The sequence below is a fragment of the Schistocerca nitens genome, chromosome 10 (genome assembly GCF_023898315.1).
Source record: "Schistocerca nitens isolate TAMUIC-IGC-003100 chromosome 10, iqSchNite1.1, whole genome shotgun sequence".
Taxonomy (NCBI): domain Eukaryota; kingdom Metazoa; phylum Arthropoda; class Insecta; order Orthoptera; family Acrididae; genus Schistocerca; species Schistocerca nitens.
In genome coordinates, this window is record NC_064623.1 from 231,487,663 (window position 1) to 231,510,134 (window position 22,472).

Genomic DNA, 22,472 nt, shown 5'->3' on the forward strand with positions numbered 1-22,472 from the left:
AGACAATCACTCTGGACATGTAATTGTCCCAGTTTTAATCGAGAAACAAAATGGGTGCAGTAACATTTCTTATTTAATTAAAAATTATGAGAATTAAATTCCCTAGTAGTAGTTGTTGTTGTTGTTGTGGTCTTCAGTCCTGAGACTGGTTTGATGCAGCTCTCCATACTACTCTATCCTGTGCAAGCTTCTTCATCTCCCAGTACCTACTGCAACCTACATCCTTCTGAATCTGCTTAGTGTATTGATCTCTTGGTCTCCCTCTACGATTTTTACCCTCCACGCTGCCCTCCAATGCTAAATTTGTGATCCCTTGATGCCTCAAAACATGTCCTACCAACCGATCCCTTCTTCTAGTCAAGTTGTGCCACAAACTTCTCTTCTCCCCAATCCTATTCAATACCTCCTCATTAGTTATGTGATCTACCCACCTTATCTTCAGCATTCTTCTGTAGCACCACATTTCGAAAGCTTCTATTCTCTTCTTGTCCAAACTAGTTATCGTCCATGTCTCACTTCCATACATGGCTACACTCCATACAAATACTTTCAGAAACGACTTCCTGACACCTAAATCTATACTCGATGTTAACAAATTTCTCTTCTTCAGAAACGCTTTCCTTGCCATTGCCAGTCTACATTTTATATCCTCTCTACTTCGACCATCATCGGTTATTTTACTCCCTAAATAGCAAAACTCCTTTACTACTTTAAGTGACTCATTTCCTAATCTAATTCCCTCAGCATCACCCGACTTAATTTGACTACATTCCATTATCCTCGTTTTGCTTTTGTTGATGTTCATCTTATATCCTCCTTTCATGACACTGTCCATTCCGTTCAACTGCTCTTCCAAGTCCTTTGCTGTCTCTGACAGAATTACAATGTCATCGGCGAACCTCAAAGTTTTTACTTCTTCTCCATGAATTTTAATACCTACTCCGAATTTTTCTTTTGTTTCCTTTACTGCTTGCTCAATATACAGATTGAATAACATCGGGGAGAGGCTACAACCCTGTCTCACTCCCTTCCCAACCACTGCTTCCCTTTCATGCCCCTCGACTCTTATAACTGCCATCTGGTTTCTGTACAAATTGTAAATAGCCTTTCGCTCCCTGTATTTTACCCCTGCCACCTTCAGAATTTGAAAGAGAGTATTCCAGTCAACATTGTCAAAAGCTTTCTCTAAGTCTACAAATGCTAGAAATGTAGGTTTGCCCTAGTAGTTAGAGAATTGTATTTCACAGTATTTACCATACTTACCGTATTAATAATAAAACACCTTCTTTCTAATGAGGAACTGCTAAAATCAATCCATTCATTCTTCTCATAAATACTACTAAGGTAAATCTTAGGATAAAATATTTACTTTGTGTCTTATTACAGATTAGTAATATTTACATTTCCCATCCCAATTCACATATTGAAGATGCACTCTTTTTTTGAGTTCTTCAATTGTAGCATCATCATGGGTCTGTTATCAGCTTCAAAATATCAAGGTACCTGGCAAGAAATATAAGAGTAAGACGTAACTGCAGTAATGAAGTTAAGTATAAACTATAAATGAAAGTGTCCTGGTTTTTTCTCTTTGAAATCTGATCAGCTTAGAATGCGAGCACTTACATTCAGTCATCATCAGGTAGCACAGCTACTCCTTCCAGTTCTCTGTCATCTTCAGAGCTAAAATCACAGTATCCAGTTCCGCTATCATTGTCTGCACCACATACATCTATGATTATTTTATCTATTTAAATGTCGATAAGTATTTCTTTCTGGATGTATTCCCGCTCAATTTTTTTAACGCGTTCGTACAACAGAATCCAGTCTTCTTTACTCATGGATGTAAATTTCTCCTCACACAAATTTTGCACAAATGTTACATTGCAAATAACGTTCCTAGAAGCTGCCCAACCTTTTACAGTCGACCAAATATTATCTATTGGATTTAATTCTGGATGGTAAGGAGGAAGGCGTAAAGCAACGTGACCAGCAGTTTCAAGGATTTTATGGATGGAATACTTGACAGTCGTTGCCTCAGTTCTTCGAATGAGCTCATAGAGAACAGGTTTCAACATGTCATCCGAGAATGGAATACGTTCCTCTGTTATCCGCTTTCTGATATAGTCTTTAGTTGAGTAAGATGTTGTAGCTTTATTTATTTTGCATTGCGATACGGCATATTGTCGAGAATTATTATAGAGTTGGATTTTAAATTGGGAATCAGCTTTTCTGTCAACCACTTCTCATAATTTTGTTGGTTCATTTGATTGTGGTAATCTCCCGTTGCTTGATTTGACTTCCACATAACAAGCGCATTAGGAATAAAGACAGTTTTGTCGCCTGCACGAATTATTATTAGGCGTTGTTCCTTTGATACTTGTTTGAGGAGACTGTGAGCAGTATTCTCAATCCATGATTTCCCAGTTACATGTGACAATAAAATAAAAGTTTTATCAACGTAAACAATGTCTCTGTTTTCTTCCTTACTTTTTTTTTATTTGCTTCAAATATGATATTCTTTTTTCTCTAATATTGCTTCTCTCTAACAGTATCAGCCTATTTGATTTTGTTTTCTTCCAGCGGAAACCGAATTTCTTTAGTAGCCGCCTTACACTAGTGTTGCTACCTTGAAAGTCTACTGCTTCTTTCAACTTCTGTTAAATTCTTTCCACTGTAGGCACACGTTTTTCAGCCAGATAAAAGTTGTAAACAATTCTCTTGACGACGACCTAATCGAAACTGTCAACATCTATAATTCTTTTGCGTTTACGTTTTTTATCTGGAGTTTCAAATTTCCTTTTCCCGCGATATTCCAATAGCTTGCCTTCCCTTTTAATTTTCTGGATAGTGCTATGCAAAACGCCTGTGGCCACTTCAGCTCTCAGCTGAGCTTGCCCCACCAGAATGTTCATCCTCTGAGAGGACTCAGCCTCCATAAACATTAAAACGTTATGTATAATTTCCCGTGACTGGCTATTCAGTTTACTGCCTTTCATTTTTGAAGTACTAATAGACGTCATATTCAGTATGAAGTCACTGCGTACTAGTAATACAAATACCGAAAAAGAACACAAAGGTGGAACTTGTACTGTACTCACGAAAGACACACGAGGCACACTGAGGGCAGCCGAATGTATTTGGGCAGAGCTGCACACTTCTGCGCATGCGCAATGGCTATCCGGCTGTTTCAGAGTAACGGTCACAAAGCTCTCAGATACCTGGTGCGGGCTGTACCTCCCATTATGCACCCCAGTCAGGCCTCAATGCCCAGAAGTGACAATGACCATATGTATGTTTTTTACATCTGATGAAGGACTTTGCCCAACAATTTAATCATATTCAACAGTCTACTTTTAGATGTGCCCTTCTACTACCCAATGTCTCCTCTATGAGATGAGTACAAATCTCACCTAATTAATATTATTTCTAATAAATCATTAAGCATGGTTAATACTTTGCACATTTTGCAACAAAATAGTACAAAATAGAATGTGAAGTACAACTGATAACTTAAATTGTCATTGTTGTTATTCATAGTACCTAGAAGGAAAGATTTAATGTAACCCACAACAACAAAACACCTTTTACTTTGTACAAACTCTGTTGGAAGCAGCACTGTTGCATTATCTTTGTACTATGTCTTCATTTAATGTAAAGCAAACAGTACGAGTATCAACATCTAAAAATTACAATATTTATATTTTCCAACCACAAAGAGATAACTAACAGCATGGCAAGAGAAGGTAAAAAACACACATGCACACACATTACTAAACTCTCACAGCACTTTTATTGCCGCACTGGGTAGCCGCGCGGTCTAGGGAGCCTTGCCAAACTTACCACAATTTCCCAAATTTCCACTTTTATTTTCAGCACATTCGTGAAATGCAAGTGAAAAAAATGTTGGTGCAGTGTTATTTAAATACGCTCTAGATCTTGTATGATAATATTATTATATAGTTGCTGATAGAATGTGAGTAATTTTGTCTGGTTATCATTTCATTATCATTTATTATCCTTAAAATTTTAAATGTTTGACACTTTCAACAATTCAAAGCAACACTAAAATCTATTTGACCAATTAGCCAATTCTTTTTGTACATACTGAAAATTTTTCCAAGTACTAAGGATTTTATTAAAAATAATATTGATGTTTTAATGTTCTTTTATAGGACCTACACGGCTGCCCTGTGAAGCGCATACGGTCTCAGGAGAGGAAACAGGGATCAACATAATCCAGCACATGCCATGTCAGTGGTTTTCCTGTCCAGAATACTGTGGTGGAAAATGGATTGCTTCATCATACACTGTGTAAAGTCTGAATTTTTAAACACATCATTTTTGATTCCACATTTTTTTTATAGTCGACAACAATTGAACTGAAACTGAATGCTTTGCATTATAATGTAAAGCTGGCCTATCATTTTGAAGAATCATACTATAATTTTTAAATTCTGGAGCTGAATCACATGAAAATGTTACCAAATGTTCAGCTAACGACTCTTACTTCCTCGATGCATAACCAAAGATGTGACTTATTCGAAGTAGGTAGTTGTCCTTATATTATAATTATGGAAACTGTAATCCTAGTCTCCCTGAATGTCTAGATGCAAACAAAATGTTGCTGCACTATTGTGCAATAAAGAAATGATGCTTTTTAGGTAGAGTGTGCGAAGAGTGTTAAATTTCAGGCTTGTGGTAAGTTGTAATATTTTATCACAATGTCACGAAGCTTTGGAATCTTTTACACTTTGGTACTGTACATTTTATACAATATTGATTTTGGGGACCAGGAGAAAGTTTCACTGCATTTTGTTTAGTTCGGGCCACTGCTGCGACCTGGCTGAATGCCTTGCATTGTCACACTGCCACTCGGGTCTCTCCAGTGCAGACTGACCCATCTTTACCAACCAACTTCACTGATCTTGTGGGATTTCAAAGCAGAAACAGGGAAACATTCAAAATTTACAAGAGACTGTGTTTGTAGAAATCAGTATTTTTAATCATTTTCGTACATACTTGTGATAAAATTTCCGTATATTTTGTATGAATATATATTTCTCAAACTTTAAGACTGCCTTTAGTTTTAAGCCACTCTTGAAATAATTGTATTGAAATTCCAGCCTGTTGTCAATCAAGGTAAATTTATACACTTGTTAGCAAATCAGATTAATTTATTGTTTCTATAAATATGTAATTTTGGTGTCTCAGCAGCTTCATTATTTTTACCATAATGAGAACTACAGAAAATAAAAAAAAATAAAAAATAAAGCAGAAACAGCTGACATTACAGGGAAAACTGCTGAGTTGCTAAAAGGAGTGTTTAGAGAAACAAGTGCACAGAATGTTGTTAGTATCTTCACACTCTCTGTATAATAGTGTAATTGTTTTGTAGAAGAAATATGTCTGTATATATTGTTTACACAAATGAATTATAAATTACAGCTTACTTGAGCATAAATTATACCTATCTGTAGTAAATCCTCAGTTTTCCCAACTATTTACACTTCTCCAAGATCCCCCCCCCCCCTGGGGGGGGGGGGGGAATTATTTTGTCATTGTTCACTATTTTAATCATCATAACCATCACCACCAACACCCCATGACGGTAGCATTACTGTTGCTCCAGCTGAGGAATGCCAGTAGTGGCCAGGGTTGAAGCAGCCTGTGACATTTGGTATTCCAGAGCCAGTAAGCCCTCGAGCAGTCCTGGCAAGGCGTAGTAGTCTTTCGGCAAGGTGCTTCTGTAACATATGATGTGCTAGTAGTAATTTATTATGGGAGTCTCAAGGAATCTGAACATGTTTAAAAAAAATTATCCAGAAGACAGTCACTGCAAACTCTTTTTCTTTGAATCAGCTGTATGTCTGATACAGTGCAATCACTTTTGATGAAAACATTTTGACCTACTCATTCATTCACATGTCTACTGATATGTTGTTCACAGTTTAATATTGTAGTTTGAGGTTTAGTAAATTTATTTATGTATAACTTTTCTTTCTTTGCAAACCAATCACAGTGCTAGTGCATGCATCATTACTTACATTTATTGAAAACAAACAGTTTTTATCATGACATATACAAAACAGAATTATTGAAGCTTCAGGCATTCAACAAATCATAAATGAAACAAAAACAAACAACATAATATTAACAATGTAACTAACTGCAGAAAATGTATACAACCTTTATTATGAAATCACTGGAAAATGATACTCCCATTTTAGTAAATGTTAAAATCCTGACCCAGCTGTCGACATGACTATCGTGACTACTGCATATGTAGACTTACAGGTGGGTGTCTAAGGCTTTATGTAACACATTTATCACAAAAAGGGCCGCTTGTTTAATGGTGAAAATTAGTGTTGTAAACAAAATTAAACTTACATAAATGACAATGCTACACAGCTCTGTCCTCTGCAGTCTTAAATCTTATTTAAAATATTCACTTTCCTACCATCTTACAATGGAATTTTTCTTTAGTATACTTGGCATGCTCATTGTAAATTATGCTAAGGTATGGGTTCGTGTTAATACTGTCAGGTAACAGAAAACAACATGGGGGGGGGGGGGGGGGTGTACCAAACAGCAAGGTCATTGGTCCCATTATCTAAGGGAACAGAAATCAAGGGATGAACACAAACGGCACAGACCAGCCAAGGTGAAGATATAAGGGACAAGGAAAGAGGGTAAAGGGATGACACGCCAGCAGAAAGAGGAAAGAACGGGGGGAGTAAAAAACGAGGGGAAGAGGACACAAGAAAAGGGGATACAAAACTGCAAAACAGAATAGACAAAATGGAGGAGGAGGGGGGAGAATCTGGCTGGTGTGGAATCAAAATCAAAGCCTCCATAACCAATAACTACGCTGAGAGATATAATTTCCAGAGGAATATTCGAAGACTTAAATGTTAGAGGGCAAACCACTTTCACGAAGAAAAACAAGGAGAGAGATAACAACCAGAGACGAAGAAGGTGGGAGGGCATATTTAGTGCGAAGGGCCAAAAGATGGGAGCAGCCTAGCAAAATGTGGGTCACTGTGAGGGGAGCATAGCAATTACAAGAGGTGGGGAGGGGGGCGGGGCTCAGTGCAGAGTAAAAAACCATGGGTCAACGTAGTATGGCCAATATGGAAACAGCAGAGGATTGTAGAATCCCACTGGCAGAGGCAAGAATGCCACGTGGTGGGAGCCTCTTTGATTGGATGAAGTTTATTAGACAGGGGGTAGCCTCCGAAGAGTCGGCCCATGATTAAGCAAAAAGGGATGTGATGTAAAGATGCAAATCCGCACCTGGAGGCAGTGGTGTAAAAGGTCTGGGAATTCATAAGTTGGGGCAGATGCCCAAAATTCATAAATGCCCAGGCATTTCAAAGATTAACTAGTAAGCAGCACTTATAAAAAATGTTTAAGTTGATATTTTGTATTGGAAAAGCTGTTTTGCAACACTATTTCTTCAGTGTATGGATAACCAAGTTGAAAAAGTTGCTTGAGAGTTCTTAGGAGAAATAAATTTGACTGTGAAAATAACTTTTAACAACTTTAAAGATGTCAATTCTTGGGGTAGTACATAATAAAAAAAGAAAAAGACAATGAGTTAAAAAGAAATTTTTGCGTTTATATTAAATAGCTAGCCTGTAGGTAGTATTTTCACTTCTACTGCAAAAAATTTTAAAAGTTGTCCTCGATCACTGTACCTAACTCAAGCACTTTTTTCAAATTCAGAGGCCACTTTAAACACTTTTTGATATGATTTTCCATTTTTTTTTGCAATGTAACTTTTCGTATTCTATATTCTCAATACTTACGAGATTCCTTTCTCTTTTAAATTCAAAAAGGCCCAAACAGAATCTTTATGCTTGAACACCCTGCATATGTTCAACAGCCTATTGTCTATAACACTGTAAATAACACAAAGATGAGATTATGTTGCTTCTCATTGAACCACATACATTTTAATGACTGTCAGACAGCCACATCAAAGTTGCCAATTCCAGTTAACTAAATAACCCACAAAATTGCATTAATTTCCATAAATTACCAGCCACTCACTCAAAATTTCATCACTACCTATTTACAATAACAGCAACAGCACTAATATTTCTTTAGAAGAAATTAGATTAAAAAAAAGTTCATCCATAATGATTTTACTTATGGATGAGTTGCGTACCAATTCAGATTCCACAATTCCAAGAATTGTGGATTCTCTAGGAATCGACTAGTATCGGGATCTTAACGATTCCAGCATCTTGGCCATTGATTCTTAGTTATTAAATCCTTTTAAGGTTACTGTTCTCATTTTATCTTCACAGCAGCACAGTCGTACAAAAGTAGATAAAGAAAGAAGCAGAAAAGAAAACTTCAGTCTGTCTCAAATGTCGCTACATCTGACAATAACATCCACTGAAAACAGTTTAACATTTAAGAATATATTTATCATCAAGGAACACATGCCAGCTGTTTGATACATTCAGTAATAATTTTGTTATCAACAATCATTTTTCAATAACATTCAGTAATTTGACACGGATTATAAATGTGTTACATTATAAAGCGATGACCTAAGGAGTTTGTGTACTGAAAGCTGGAATGCTAGTAAAAAAAAGAAGAAGAATGCATTAAATGCATTTTAGTTTTTAGCTGGTAAATTATGTATTCAAGAAGTAAAGACTTTAAAAAGTACCTTTTTTTTTAAGTGCGCACATTTTGGGCACTTAAAACTGCTCTGGGCAAATGCCCATTTATAACTGTCCTTCCCTCTGGGCATTTGCCCAGCCCACATCATTACCCGGATGGGGATAGAAGAGGCAGTAGGTGTCCACCCCCAGCCAGACAGTCAGTAAGTTTATTACCAGGGATATCAACGTGGCCAGGAACACACATAAAATCAACCGAACAAGCAGCATTGCCAAGATCAACGAGAAAGTAATGGATGGCAGAGAGCAAAGGGTAGCAGAGAAACTCTTAAGTGATAGCCTGAAGGCCACACAATGAGTTGATACATAACAAAACTCAGGTATGAGAGGACCATTTAATGAAGCAAAGGAACCAATAGATGGCCATCAATTCCGCAGTAAACACCCCACACGTAGCAGGCAAGAGAGGCCAAAGAAGATGTGAAGGCATACCCCACATGATCAGCAGATTTAGAGTCATCAGTGTAAAATGCAATGGTATCCTGAATCTCTTGTACGAGCATTCGGAACAGTCAATGAAACACCACTGAAGTGACCGAAGCTTTCGGACCCCGGAAGAGATCCACCCGGATATAGGGCGGAGGAACTAACCGGTGGGATTAGTTGGGAGAGAACACGGTTACGAGTACAGGGAGGGGGGAGATGGAAGTCGTGGCAGAGAGAAGTGAGACGAATCGCAACCGGTAAACCCACCCGAAGGCGGGCAGCGGGCGAGCAGTGGCCTGAAGTTGTGAAGAGAATATAATAGGAGGGGTGAACAGTGGGAGAGCGGACAGTGATGGCACAGGAAATCAGGAGCAGGGCCTGCCAAATTAAAAGGGGAAGCATCCCAGCATCAACCGGAAGACTATCAACATGGCTAGTGGAAGGCACCGTAGTACAGTGACAGAAATGCAGCACCCTCAACTGAAGGGGAGAGGAATGAAAACCGTGCAAGTGTCTGTGTGGAAGCACAATGGATGGCACCCTGGAGCTGTCTTTCCACAGAGGTCACTGAGTGGGAGCTAGCCCAACTACAGAAATCATCCATATATAGAGCAGGGGTGACCAATGGTCCAGCAGAGGGCGTAAGTCTATTAAGAGTGATGAGAAAAAGTACACTTAAAAGGGAGCCGTGTGGAATGCCATCGTCTCGGGTCTGTGGAGAACTGACAACAGTGCCAACACAGTCGCTTTTGAATGACTGGTGGGACAGGAATTGGTGAATAAAAATTGGGAGGGGGACCCCGAAGACTCCACTCGTGCAGTGTAAGGAGGATGTGATGGCACCAAGCTGTGTTGTAGGCCTTAGGAAGATAGAAGAAAACTGTGACAAGATGACAGCACTGAGAAAAGGCCTGCCGAACTGTGGTTTCTCATTGAAGCAGACCATCGTTTGAAGACCACTGCTCCCGTAAGCTGCACTGGTAAGGAGATGAAAAGGTCCCAAGATTCGAGGACCCGATTGAGCACAGGAAGAGCAGTACTCTCTCTCCACTGTGAGGGGAAAATGCCTTAGAGTCAAATACAGCTAAACACATGGACGAGATATTGTCATTGTTGAGAACTGAGATGTTGATGGAATCGGTGCCACGAACTGAATCATGGGAACAAGAGAGAGCCAGAAGAATTTCCCGTACAGTAAAAGGACCATTCTAGGATTCACTTGACAAGGGTTAAAACATAAGTGGGGAGCTTCAGTCCATTGTTTCTGGAGGAGGAAAGCAGCTGGATAGGACGCCGATGCTGATGTTGTCACAAAATGGGTCGCGAAGTGTTCCGCAAGAACTGATAGATCTGTAAAAAGCAAACCTGGAAGGGCAAGGAGTGGCATAGAAGACTGCTGCTGACAACCGTGGAGAGTGCGGACTGTAGCACATACCCGTGAAGAAGGGACACAAGAACCCAGAGAGAATACAAAGTGTTCCCAAGACACCCACTTGCTCAATTTGTTTAAGTAACAGGCTTTGGCATGAAGACATTCAAAGGTAGTAAGACCAGCAGAAGACGGGTGCCACTTAAGATGTTGCAAGTTGCAATGACAATTGACAATCACAGATAGTGGTGGCAATGACTGTGCTGCGCAATGGAACTGGTCGATGGCAAATGGGGCCTGTAAAATGGAAAATGGCAATGCCAGCAGGGCCTGTCAAGCGGGAAACAGCAATGCCGACAGTGCGAATTACCATATCGGACAGAGCATGGATGACTTCACCAATATAACCTGCTAAAGAAGATGTTAACATGACATGGGAGGTATATAGAGGCCAGTCAGAATGATGGAAAGCCCAGCAGGATACAGGATAACCCAGACATTGGGAGGTGCGATGGGAACGAGAGAATCTACAGGAAGTGAGGAGTGGGACAGAGATAGCAAACCGTGACTGCAGAGTCCAAGTGAACCCAGGCAGCAACTGCTTCCAACTTGGTTCGAAGTGGGATCCATGTAACACCAATATCGATACAGACCAAAGTGCAAACATGACTGGAAGTCCTCAAAGGGCCAACCTGGTTCCAACAAAGTGGTGGTGACAGAAGTATCCATTACAGCTCCTTCGAAATAGCACGTGATGGGTATCCCAATGGGAGGTGAACGTGCTGGAGCCGATCACGCCACCAGGTCACAAACAAGGATGGTGTGACATCCATAAATAAGAGGTCAGACTCAGGTTGTGAGGAGGGGACATGGCATATTCCGAGGCATGGGATAGAGTGGGTGGCATGTTGAGGGACTCACATTTCTTTTTCTTCTTCTCTTTCATAGGTTGAAGAGAGCAGGGCACAGTGGGGGAGCAGACTTCCACAAGATCCGGATCCGAAAGAGAGCTGGTGTACTTGGGGCGCAAAGACTGTGCGTCCTGTGGCCCAGTTGTCGTAGCACGCCTCTGGCACCGATGGGCGCCGAAGAAGGGGGACATTTCTTCAGTCAGGGAGGGGAAGCGGCAACCAGAGGGGAGGGCGTGGGAACCACAAGGGAGGGGCAGAAAGGACATAACAGAGGCAAAAACACATCTATCTCTACATCTGCATCTATACTCTGCAAAACCACTGGTAGGTGCATGACGGAGGGTACGTCGCATTGTACCAGTGATTATGGTTTCTTCTTGTTCCATTCATGTACGGAGTGTGGGAAGAAAAATTGTCTGACTACCTCAGTGTGTGCAGTAATTATCCTAATCTTATTCTCACGATCCTTATGTGGGTGATACATAGGGGACTGTAGTATATTCTTAAAATCCCCATTTAAAACTGGCTCTTGAAAGCTTGATGGTAGACTTTCTCGGGATAGTTTACCTGTATCTTCAAGAATCTTCCCGTTCATTTCCTTCGGTATCTATGTGACACTCTCCCACAGATTAAACAAATCTGTGACCATTCATGCTGGCCTTCTCTGTATACATTCAATATCCTGTGCAGTCCTATTTGGTACTTTAACAGTAACCTATGATGGCCTGCACGCGTGATTTGTAAGCAATGTCCTTTGTAGACTTATTGCACTTCCCCAGTATTCTACCAATAAAACCACGCCTACCACCTGCTTTCGCCATGAATGAGCCCATGTGATCATTCCATTTCATATTCCTACAAATTGTTACACCCATGTAATTGTATGAGGTGGTTGATTCCAACAGTGACTCACAGATACTACAGTCATAGAATACTATATTTTTTCATTTTGTGAAGTGCACAATTTTACATTCCTGGACATTGAGACCAAGTTGCCAATCTTTGCACCACTTTGAAATCTTATCAAGATCTGAGTAAATATTTATGCAGCTTCTTTCAGATAGTATTTCATTATAGATAACTCTTGCAAAAAGCGTGATTTTATTATTAATATTGTCTGCAACGTCATTGATATACAACATCAACAGCAAGGATCATAAAACTCGTCTCTGGATTACACCCAAAGTTACTTCTCCATCTGGCAAAGAGTTTCCATCCAAGAGAACAAGAAATACTGCATCTCCTGATTGACTTGATGCAAAGCCTTCAGCATGTTATGTGAGAAAATTGCAAGTTGGGTTTCCTACAGTTGATTTTTTCAGAATACATGCTGATTCACATTGAAGAGGTCATTCTGTACGAGATACCTCAGTAGAAGTCACTGACACAGAATCAAGTAGACATATTTCTGATGAGCTTCAATGTAAGATAAATGATCAGGAAGCTGGACAATCTGGTGAGCACAGAGAGTGATGGTCATGACAATTAACACTCACGGGTGGCAGAACACGGGCTGCCCTAAAGGAGTGCGTGTCCATATGCACCACATAGAGCAGGGCTTTCCAACGTGTGGTCCGCAGACCCCTTAGGGGTCCGCCGGTTCTTTCTAGGGGGTCCGCGGCCACCTTTCACCAAATCGTGTAAAATAATGAGTAAAATTATTGAATAAAAATGTGAAAATCAAATTCATCACTATTTTTTTTTTTTTTTTTTCGTGTGAAAAACGTGTACTTTTACTTCAGGTCGTATTCTCAAGCAGCCTCTGCGGTTCCTAAGTGAGAACGCATACACAGTTTAGTGCCGAAGAATGCGGCTTTCCTGATCGACTGTTTCGCAAGAATATGGGAGTCGTTTGTGTGCCGGCTCACGGCGCTAGATGCACTGAAACCTCTTACACATGCGCGGAGCGAGCTTTGTCGACCAATCACAGCGCTCGCTGGCACGTATGCGGCCCCAGGCATCATTAAATATTAAATTTGCTTTGTCAGTGCACTACCTATTTCATAAGTCGATTTTTGACCAGTTTATTACTTCTAACATGGATCGGTGACTGAAGTCAGGATCATTGAAGAAGGGTGCAGTTTTTCCATCACCTTCACAACAACGGAAGTTTCCAGTTGAAATGAATGACGAGGGAGGACGACCAAATGAAGAACAATCACAAGAAGCTCCACAGCCAGATTTATTGGCTCTGAACACTAGGCGACTTAACTTCTGAGGTCATCAGTCGCCTAGAACTTAGAACTAATTAAACCTAACTAACCTAAGGACATCACACACATCCACGCCCGAGGCAGGATTCAAACCTGCGACCGTAGCGATAGCTCGGTTCCAGACTGCAGTGCCTAGAACCGCACGGCCACTCCGGCCGGCCCAGAATTATTATGTGAAAACGCAGCAAGTACTCCATTGGTTGCAATATCCTGTGGAAGTGGGATAGCCAGCCCGAATGGCCAAGCAGTTCTAGGCGCTACATTCTGTAACCGCGTGACTGCTACGGTCACAGGTTCGAATCCTGCCTCGGGCATGGATGTGTGTGATGTCCTTAGGTTAGTTAGGTTTAAGTAGTTCTAAGTTCTAGGGGACTGATGACCTCAGAAGTTAAGTCCTATAGTGCTCAGCGCCATTTGAATCAATGCTCCCAGTTAAATTGCGCCGTCATTTTGAAGGTACTCACCCGGGTTTTCCAGGCTAAAGACATCGATTTATTTAAAAGGAAGAGTGCTGAACTAGCTGCTTCTCAGAATTGTATTAAAACTCTTGCAAAAACAATTAATGAAAATTCATTAAAAGCTTCTTTCTTGGTTAGTTATCAAGTGGCAAAAACAGGCAAAGCCCATACCATTGCAGAAAATCTCATAATTGTATCGTTAATTTTAAATTGTTTTCATTCATCTCTAAACCAAAGACTATTGATACTTCGAGGGAGGGGGGGGATTTAAAGTTACTGTGCTCTTGACTGACTAGGGGTCCGCCATGGATTTTCGACTGAAGAAGGGGTCCGCCAGCTGGAAAGGTTCGGAAGTTCTAACATAGAGGTTCCACTGTACATCAGAAATACGTGCCTGAAATGCAGGCAGCAAAAGCGCCTGCACGAGTGGCGGGACATATGGCGTCACTCACACCAATAACATACACTCCTGGAAATTGAAATAAGAACACCGTGAATTCATTGTCCCAGGAAGGGGAAACTTTATTGACACATTCCTGGGGTCCGATACATCACATGATCACACTGACAGAACCACAGGCACATAGACACAGGCAACAGAGCATGCACAATGTCGGCACTAGTACAGTGTATATCCACCTTTCGCAGCAATGCAGGCTGCTATTTTCCCATGGAGACGATCGTAGAGATGCTGGATGTAGTCCTGTGGAACGGCTTGCCATGCCATTTCCACCTGGCGCCTCAGTTGGACCAGCGTTCGTGCTGGACGTGCAGACCGCGTGAGACGACGCTTCATCCAGTCCCAAACATGCTCAATGGGGGACAGATCCGGAGATCTTGCTGGCCAGGGTAGTTGACTTACACCTTCTAGAGCACGTTGGGTGGCACGGGATACATGCGGACGTGCATTGTCCTGTTGGAACAGCAAGTTCCCTTGCCGGTCTAGGAATGGTAGAACGATGGGTTCGATGACGGTTTGGATGTACCGTGCACTATTCAGTGTCCCCTCGACGATCACCAGTGGTGTACGGCCAGTGTAGGAGATCGCTCCCCACACCATGATGCCGGGTGTTGGCCCTGTGTGCCTCGGTCGTATGCAGTCCTGATTGTGGCGCTCACCTGCACGGCGCCAAACACGCATACGACCATCGTTGGCACCAAGGCAGAAGCGACTCTCATCGCTGAAGACGACACGTCTCCATTCGTCCCTCCATTCACGCCTGTCGCGACACGACTGGAGGCGGGCTGCATGATGTTGGGGCGTGAGCGGAAGACGGCCTAACAGTGTGTGGGACCGTAGCCCAGCTTCATGGAGACGGTTGCGAATGGTCCTCGCCGATACCCCAGGAGCAACAGTGTCCCTAATTTGCTGGGAAGTGGCGGTGCGGTCCCCTACGGCACTGCGTAGGATCCTACGGTCTTGGCGTGCATCCGTGCGTCGCTGCGGTCCGGTCCCAGGTCGACGGGCACGTGCACCTTCCGCCGACCACTGGCGACAACATCGATGTACTGTGGAGACCTCACGCCCCACGTGTTGAGCAATTCGGCGGTACGTCCACCCGGCCTCCCGCATGCCCACTATACGCCCTCGCTCAAAGTCCGTCAACTGCACATACGGTTCACGTCCACGCTGTCGCGGCATGCTACCAGTGTTAAAGCCTGCGATGGAGCTCCGTATGCCACGACAAACTGGCTGACACTGACGGCGGCGGTGCACAAATGCTGCGCAGCTAGCGCCATTCGACGGCCAACACCGCGGTTCCTGGTGTGTCCGCTGTGCCGTGCGTGTGATCATTGCTTGTACAGCCCTCTAGCAGTGTCCGGAGCAAGTATGGTGGGTCTCACACACCGGTGTCAATGTGTTCTTTTTTCCATTTCCAGGAGTGTATAACCTTTACCTCTCTCAAAAGCCAGAATACATGCGCTGGTGTCTGTGCTTGGCCCAGATTTCCCCATCCATTTGAATGAAGAAGTCCCTATGAAAAATGAATCTCTGCACCATATTCAAAAACTGGTGAGGTGTAATGGACATCACAACATCGCCAAGATGATCACAACCATGAAGGGCTGCAGACTGGGCAACAGAAGTAGTTTTGAACAATAGGGAACCTAACCACATCTTACCGAGTTACTCCACTTCGCTAAACTTGTCTTCAATATTTTCCCCAAAACATAATGGCTTTGTGGAAGTGAATGTGTCCTCATCTATCAAGTACAGACCAGTGGTGGATTTACAGATAGGCCCATTAGGCATGGCACCTTAATGGGGGCGGCATTTTTTGCTCTGTACTCATTTTAACCTTTTACGTTTTGAAATAACCTCGCTTACAAACGACAAAAATTTTAATATTGTTAAACAACTTGCTAGTTTAAGTAAGTCTTAAGAACGAAATTCGACAATACAAGTTTGGAAGTATACAAATTTACTTGATGACCAGGTTCCTGTCTGGTATCATCTTCATGATTGTTCAAAATATTTTGAAGTAAACTGTCAGGATGGCAATATACAATACAATGTTTGAAATGTTAATATTCTGAGAATGTTGTCAGCTTCTACTTAACCCTACTATATTTTCCCCATGAAAATACCAAGAACCCTGAAAAGCTCTGATAAACTAATCAGCAGTTTCTTAAATGCTGTAACTTGTGTGGACCTCAGTTTGTAAAACCCAACTCTACTTAAATTTCTTATAGAAATTATGGGGAAGTATCAAGTCAACCTTCCATTACTGTAATTAATGTGAAAGCTCTGTGGTCTTCAATATCTGAGCTTTGATTTAATGATACCTGTGTAACAAAACCTGCTGATACTAGGAATGTTTTACATTTTTAAACACACATTTACACGAAAAGCACACAAGCAGAATATCTAACAATGTCTGAAATACACTTCACAACAGTTTAAAATTTTTATTTATTAGCTTACTCAATTACTTTTTTAGGCAAAAAACCAACTTTCATTTGTCTCATTTATTGTGCTCCAGCCTGTACGATACCAAAAGTTCCCACTCTGTGCAATCAAATAGTATGTAACATTGCAAATTTTATATTAAACTTCTTAACTAAGCTTTTTTTCTTCAAGGAAAGGTTATTTTTATTTTATGTTGGAACAAAAGGTGCATTTGTGTGTAGACATAAAAGTAATGTTCACACAAATGACAACACACCACATTAACTGCCAACACGACTACTTAACCCTTAACTACTATGGTCATTCACAAAAACACAACTTCTATGGAGGGGTCAGACTGCATTTTTATATATCATATATTAAACCAGAATTTTGCCTCCCCCCATGAACCATGGACCTTGTCATTGGTGGGGAGGCTTGAGTACCTCAGCGATACAAATGGCCATACCGTAGGTGCAACCACAACGGAGGGGTATCTGTTGAGAGGCCAGACAAACGTGTGGTTCCTGAAGACAGGCAGCAGCCTTTTCAGTAGTTGCAGGGGCAACTGCCTGGATGATTGACTGATCTGGCCTTGTAACACTAACCGAAACGGCCTTGCTGTGCTGGTACTGCAAAGGGCTGAAAGCAAGGGGAAACTACAGCTGTAATTATTCCCGAGGGCATGCAGCTTTACTGTATGATTAAATTATGATTGCGTCCTCTTGGGTAAAATATTCCGGAGGTAAAATAGTCCCCCATTCAGATCTCCGGGCGGGGACTACTCAAGAGGACATCGTTATCAGGAGAAAGAAAACTGGTGTTCTACGGATGGGAGCTTGGAATGTCAGATCCCTTAATCGGGCAGGTAGGTTAGAAAACTTAAAAAGGGAAATGGATAGCTTAAAGTTAGATATAGCGCGAATTAGCGAAGTTCGGTGGCAGGAGGAACAAGACTTTTGGTCAGGTGAATACAGGGTTATAAATACAAAATCAAATAGGGGTAATGCAGGGTTTAATAATGACTAAAAAACAAGGAGTGCGGGTAAGCTACTACCAACAGCATAGTGAACGCATTATTGTGGCCAAGAAAGACACGAAGCCCACGCCTACTACAATAGTACAAGTTTATATGCCAACTAGCTCAGCACATGACGAAGAAATTGAAGAAATGTATGAGGATATAAAAGAAATCATTCAGATAGTGAATGGAGACGAAAATTTAATAGTCATGCGTGACTGGAATTAGATAGTAGGAAAAGGAAGAGAAGGAAACGTAGTAGGTGAATATGGACTGGGGGAAAGAAATGAAAGAGGAAGCCGTCTGGTAGAATTTTGCACAGAGCTTAACTTAATCATAGCTAACACTTGGTTCAAGAATCATAAAAGAAGGTCGTATACATGGAAGAAGCCTGGCGATACTGACAGGTTCCAGATAGATTATATAATGGTAAAACAGAGATTTAGGAACCAGGTTTTAAATTGTAACACATTTCCAGGGGCAGATGTGGACTCTGACCACAATCTATTGGTTATGAACTGTAGATTAAAACTGAAGAAACTGCAAAAATGAGGGAAATTAAGGAGATGGGACCTGCATAAACTGACTAAACCAGAGGTTATACAGAGTTTCAGGGAGAATACAAGGGAAAAATTGACAGTAATGGAAGAAAGAAATACAGTAGAAGAAGAATGGGTAGCTTTTAAGGATGGAATAGTGAACGATGCAGAGGAGCAAGTAGGGAAAAAAGACGAGTGCTAGTAGAGATCCTTGGGTAACAGAAGAAATATTGAATTTAATTGATGAAAGGAGAAAATATAAAAATGCAATAAATGAAGCAGGCAAAAAGGAATACAAACTACTCAAAAATGAGATCAACAGGAAGTGCAAAATGGCTAAGCAGGGATGGCTAAGATGACACATGTAAGGACGTAGAAGCTCATCTCATTAGGGGTAAGCTAGAGAGTGTCTACAGGAAAATTAACGAGACCTTTGGAGAACAGACAACCACTCGAATGAATATCAAGAGCTCAGATGGAAACCCAGTTCTAAGCAAAGAAGGGAAAGCAGAAAGGAGGAAGGAGTATACAGAGGGTCTATACAAGGCGGTTGTACTTGAGGACAGTATTATGGAAATGGAAGAGGATATAGTGTGGGAGATATGATACTGCATGAAGAGTTGGACAGAACACTAAAAGACCTGAGTCGAAACAAGGTCCTGGGAGTAGACAACATTCCATTACAACTGCTGACAGCCTTGGGAGAGCCAGTCCTGACAAAAGTCTACCATCTGGCGAGCAAGATGTATGAGGCCGGTGAAATACCATCAGACTTCCAGAAGAATATATTAATTCCAATCCCAAAGAGAGAAGGTGTTGACAGATGTGAAAATTGCCAAACTATCAGTTTAATAAGTCACAGCTGCAAAATACTAACGCGAATTCTTTACAGACGAATGAAAAAACTGGTAGAAACGGACCTCGGCGAAGATCAGTTTGGATTCCGCAGAAATGTTGGAACATGTGAGGCAATACGACCTTACAACTCACCTTAGAAGAAAGATTAAGGAAAGGCAAACCTATGTTCCTAGTATTTGTAGACTTAGAGAAAGCTTTTGACAATGTTGACTGGAAAATTCTCTTTCAAATTCCAAAGGTGGCTGGGGAAAATACAGGTAGCGAAAGCTATTTACAATTTGTACAGAAACCAGATGGTAGTTATAAGAGTTGAGGGACATGAAAGGGAAGCAGCGGTTGGGAAGGGAGTGAGACACGGTTGTAGCCTATCCCCAATGTTATTCAATCTGTATATTGAGCAAGCAGTAAGGAAACAAAAGAAAAATTCGGAGTAGGTATTAAAATCCATGGAGAAGAAATAAAAACTTTGAGGTTCGTCGATGACATTGTAATTCTGTCAGAGACAGCAAAGGACTTGGAAGAGCAGCTGACCGGAATGGACAGTGTCTTGAAAGGAGGATATAAGATGAACATCAACCAAAGCAAAACGAGGATAATGGAATGTAGTCGAATTAAGTCAGGTGATGCTGAGGGAATTAGATTAGGAAATGAGACACTTAAAGTAGTAAAGGAGTATTGCTATATGGGGAGCAAAATAACTGATGAAGGTCTAAGAAGAGAGGTTATAAAATGTAGACTGGCAATGGCAAGGAAAGTGTTTCTGAAGAAGAGAAATTTGTTAACATCGAGTATAGATTTAAGTGTCAGGAAGTCATTTCTGAAAGTATTTGTATGGAGTGTAGCCATGTATGGAAGTGAAACATGGACGATAAATAGTTTGGACAAGAAGAAAATAGAAGCTTTTGAAATGTGGTGCTACAGAAGAATGCTGAAGATTCAATGGGTAGATCACATAACAAATGAGGAGGTATTGAATAGGATTGGGAAGAAAAGGAGTTTGTGGCACAACTTGACTAGAAGAAGGAATCGGTTGGTAGGACATGTTCTGAGGCATCAAGGGATCACCAATTTAATATTGGAGGGCAGTGTGGAGGGTAAAAATCGTAGAGGGGGACCAAGAGATGAATACACCAAGCAGATTCAGAAGGATGTAGGTTGCAGTAGGTACTGGGAGATGAAGAAGCTTGCACAGGATAGAGTAGCATGGAGAGCTGCATCAAACCAGTCTCAGGACTGAAGACCACAACAACAATATATAGTTTCTTGACTTCCTGTCATTCATTACAGTTCTTAGAGGAGGCCTTTGTAGATTTTTTTAAAACAATACAGTATTATAAACACCCCAACAATTAAAACAAAGTGAAATCTGGAGTATATTTTTATTTGATGAGTTACAAAAATAACAGCAAATAGTTAGCTCTCTATTCACACACAGATTTAATCAGAGGGACTATATTACAAATTGGCAATATAACTAGGTGGAAAAATCCAACTTGACTTTCGTCAGCTTTCAGTTTATGACTCATCTTTGCAATGTAGAGAGAATATTTCAGTTCATAAGTCTATGAATGGAGAAACTTTGCCATGCTTTACTTCTAAAATTATAAGTAAAAACTAAATACTTGTTCTCATGTGTCACTGAATCATACTTTAGTCAATTTCCAGCTCCAAACACTTCATGCAGACCTTTTTGGAACACTCCAAACAAATCGTAACACCACACTGTTGACATGGATACTTTTTTTTCCTCCTCACACGAGGAGGGCAAAAGGCACACGTTTTTCGAATTATTCTTACGGTGTCTGAGGCTCATCTTGTAAGTGAAGTATTCTTCAGATGGTGTCATTCAACTCTCGTGGCAAACGTCCAACAGAAATTCTACGCTTCATATGAGGTTCAACTAGGTCTCTGGCTAGTGTCTTCATGAAACTCAATCTAATCATTACTTCTGCCTTGGGGTAAGCTTGATGTACCACATAACAATTTATACCACAAGAAACATCCATTAATGAGAAGAAAATGGCCAAAGGCCATCTTGTTGTCCAGCAACTTGACGAATAAGCTGCACACCTTCGATCAAGACAGTCCATATCATCTTTTGTTGTGTTATAAAACAGGATGATGTCAGATTTTCTGGATTCAGGATCATTGTTTACTGAATGTTGCACAGAAGAGATCAGTATTGCAGTTTTGGACTTCTTGGGCACGGAGGAAACCAGAGTCATGTCTTCCGCAAAGCCGTAAACAGATATCTTCACACCACGTTGTTTATTAGGAAATAAGTTCTGTGGGATCTCCTTTTTGTTATTTTTCAGTGTAGCAAAGTATGTGAGACCTTTTTCTGGAAGTTTATTGACTAGTTCTACTGATGAGTACCAGTTCTCACCTTTAACATTTCTCATTGTGTTTTCAATGGGTTTCGCCAATCGAAGAACAGCCTGTGTGGCAACACTGTGACCTTTCTCATGGCTGGGAAGGGTGTGACCGTCGCTGCCTTTTCCAGAATAAATGTGTGCATTGTACAAGTAATTAGTACTAGTGTCAGTCAAACAATGAACTTTCAGGCCATACTTTGCCGGTTTGTTTGGCACGTACATACTAAACCCACACCTTCCACGAAAAGGAACAAGCATTTCATCGACACACACTGTTTGTGGCACCTACAGAGTAGCAAAGTTGACTGTTTTCAATGAAACGCAAAAAGATTTGTCAAATTGCTGCTGATTTGTCTATTTTCTTTCTTTCCACACTATCATCTGGATTGTCAAATTGTAATGCAGATAATAAAAACAGAAATCTTTCTTTGCTAACAGTGCACCTGAAAACATTTTTGCCTGTTCCAAACAAGCTGTAAACAGACTCGTTCCCTGACTTGAAAATGGCCGAATACAGTAATAGACGAATTAGAGCCTTCAATTCAATGACATCAACATCTTGTACATAGGATACTCGATTGTTAGCATACTGTGTTCCAAGCTTAGATATTTTAGGATTTGTCCGTTGGTTGACAATTTTTTAAGTGCCTTAAAACGAGTAACAGTGAAAAAAGCAATTATCGAAGGAAAGGCGAGAACGAGAAGCCAATGTTCTA

At 41.0% G+C, this 22,472-nt stretch overlaps 2 protein-coding genes across 3 annotated transcripts in view; one reads left to right on the forward strand and one right to left on the reverse strand.

The window, feature by feature from the left end:
* LOC126210179 (disheveled-associated activator of morphogenesis 1) overlaps positions 1–5,461 on the forward strand; it is a 515,367-nt gene extending 509,906 nt beyond the window's left edge. Inside the window, exon 22 of the mRNA XM_049939341.1 lies at positions 4,173–5,461. The gene's annotated coding sequence lies outside the window, so the exon portion shown is untranslated. The remainder of the gene's footprint in view (positions 1–4,172) is intronic.
* A 57-nt stretch (positions 5,462–5,518) lies between these two features.
* LOC126210181 (uncharacterized) overlaps positions 5,519–22,472 on the reverse strand; it is a 178,254-nt gene continuing 161,300 nt past the window's right edge. For both annotated transcript variants that reach the window (XM_049939345.1, XM_049939343.1), the window contains one exon: positions 5,519–5,744. In XM_049939345.1, the coding sequence (XP_049795302.1) occupies positions 5,571–5,744 (174 nt within the window). In that variant the 3' untranslated portion in view covers positions 5,519–5,570. The remainder of the gene's footprint in view (positions 5,745–22,472) is intronic.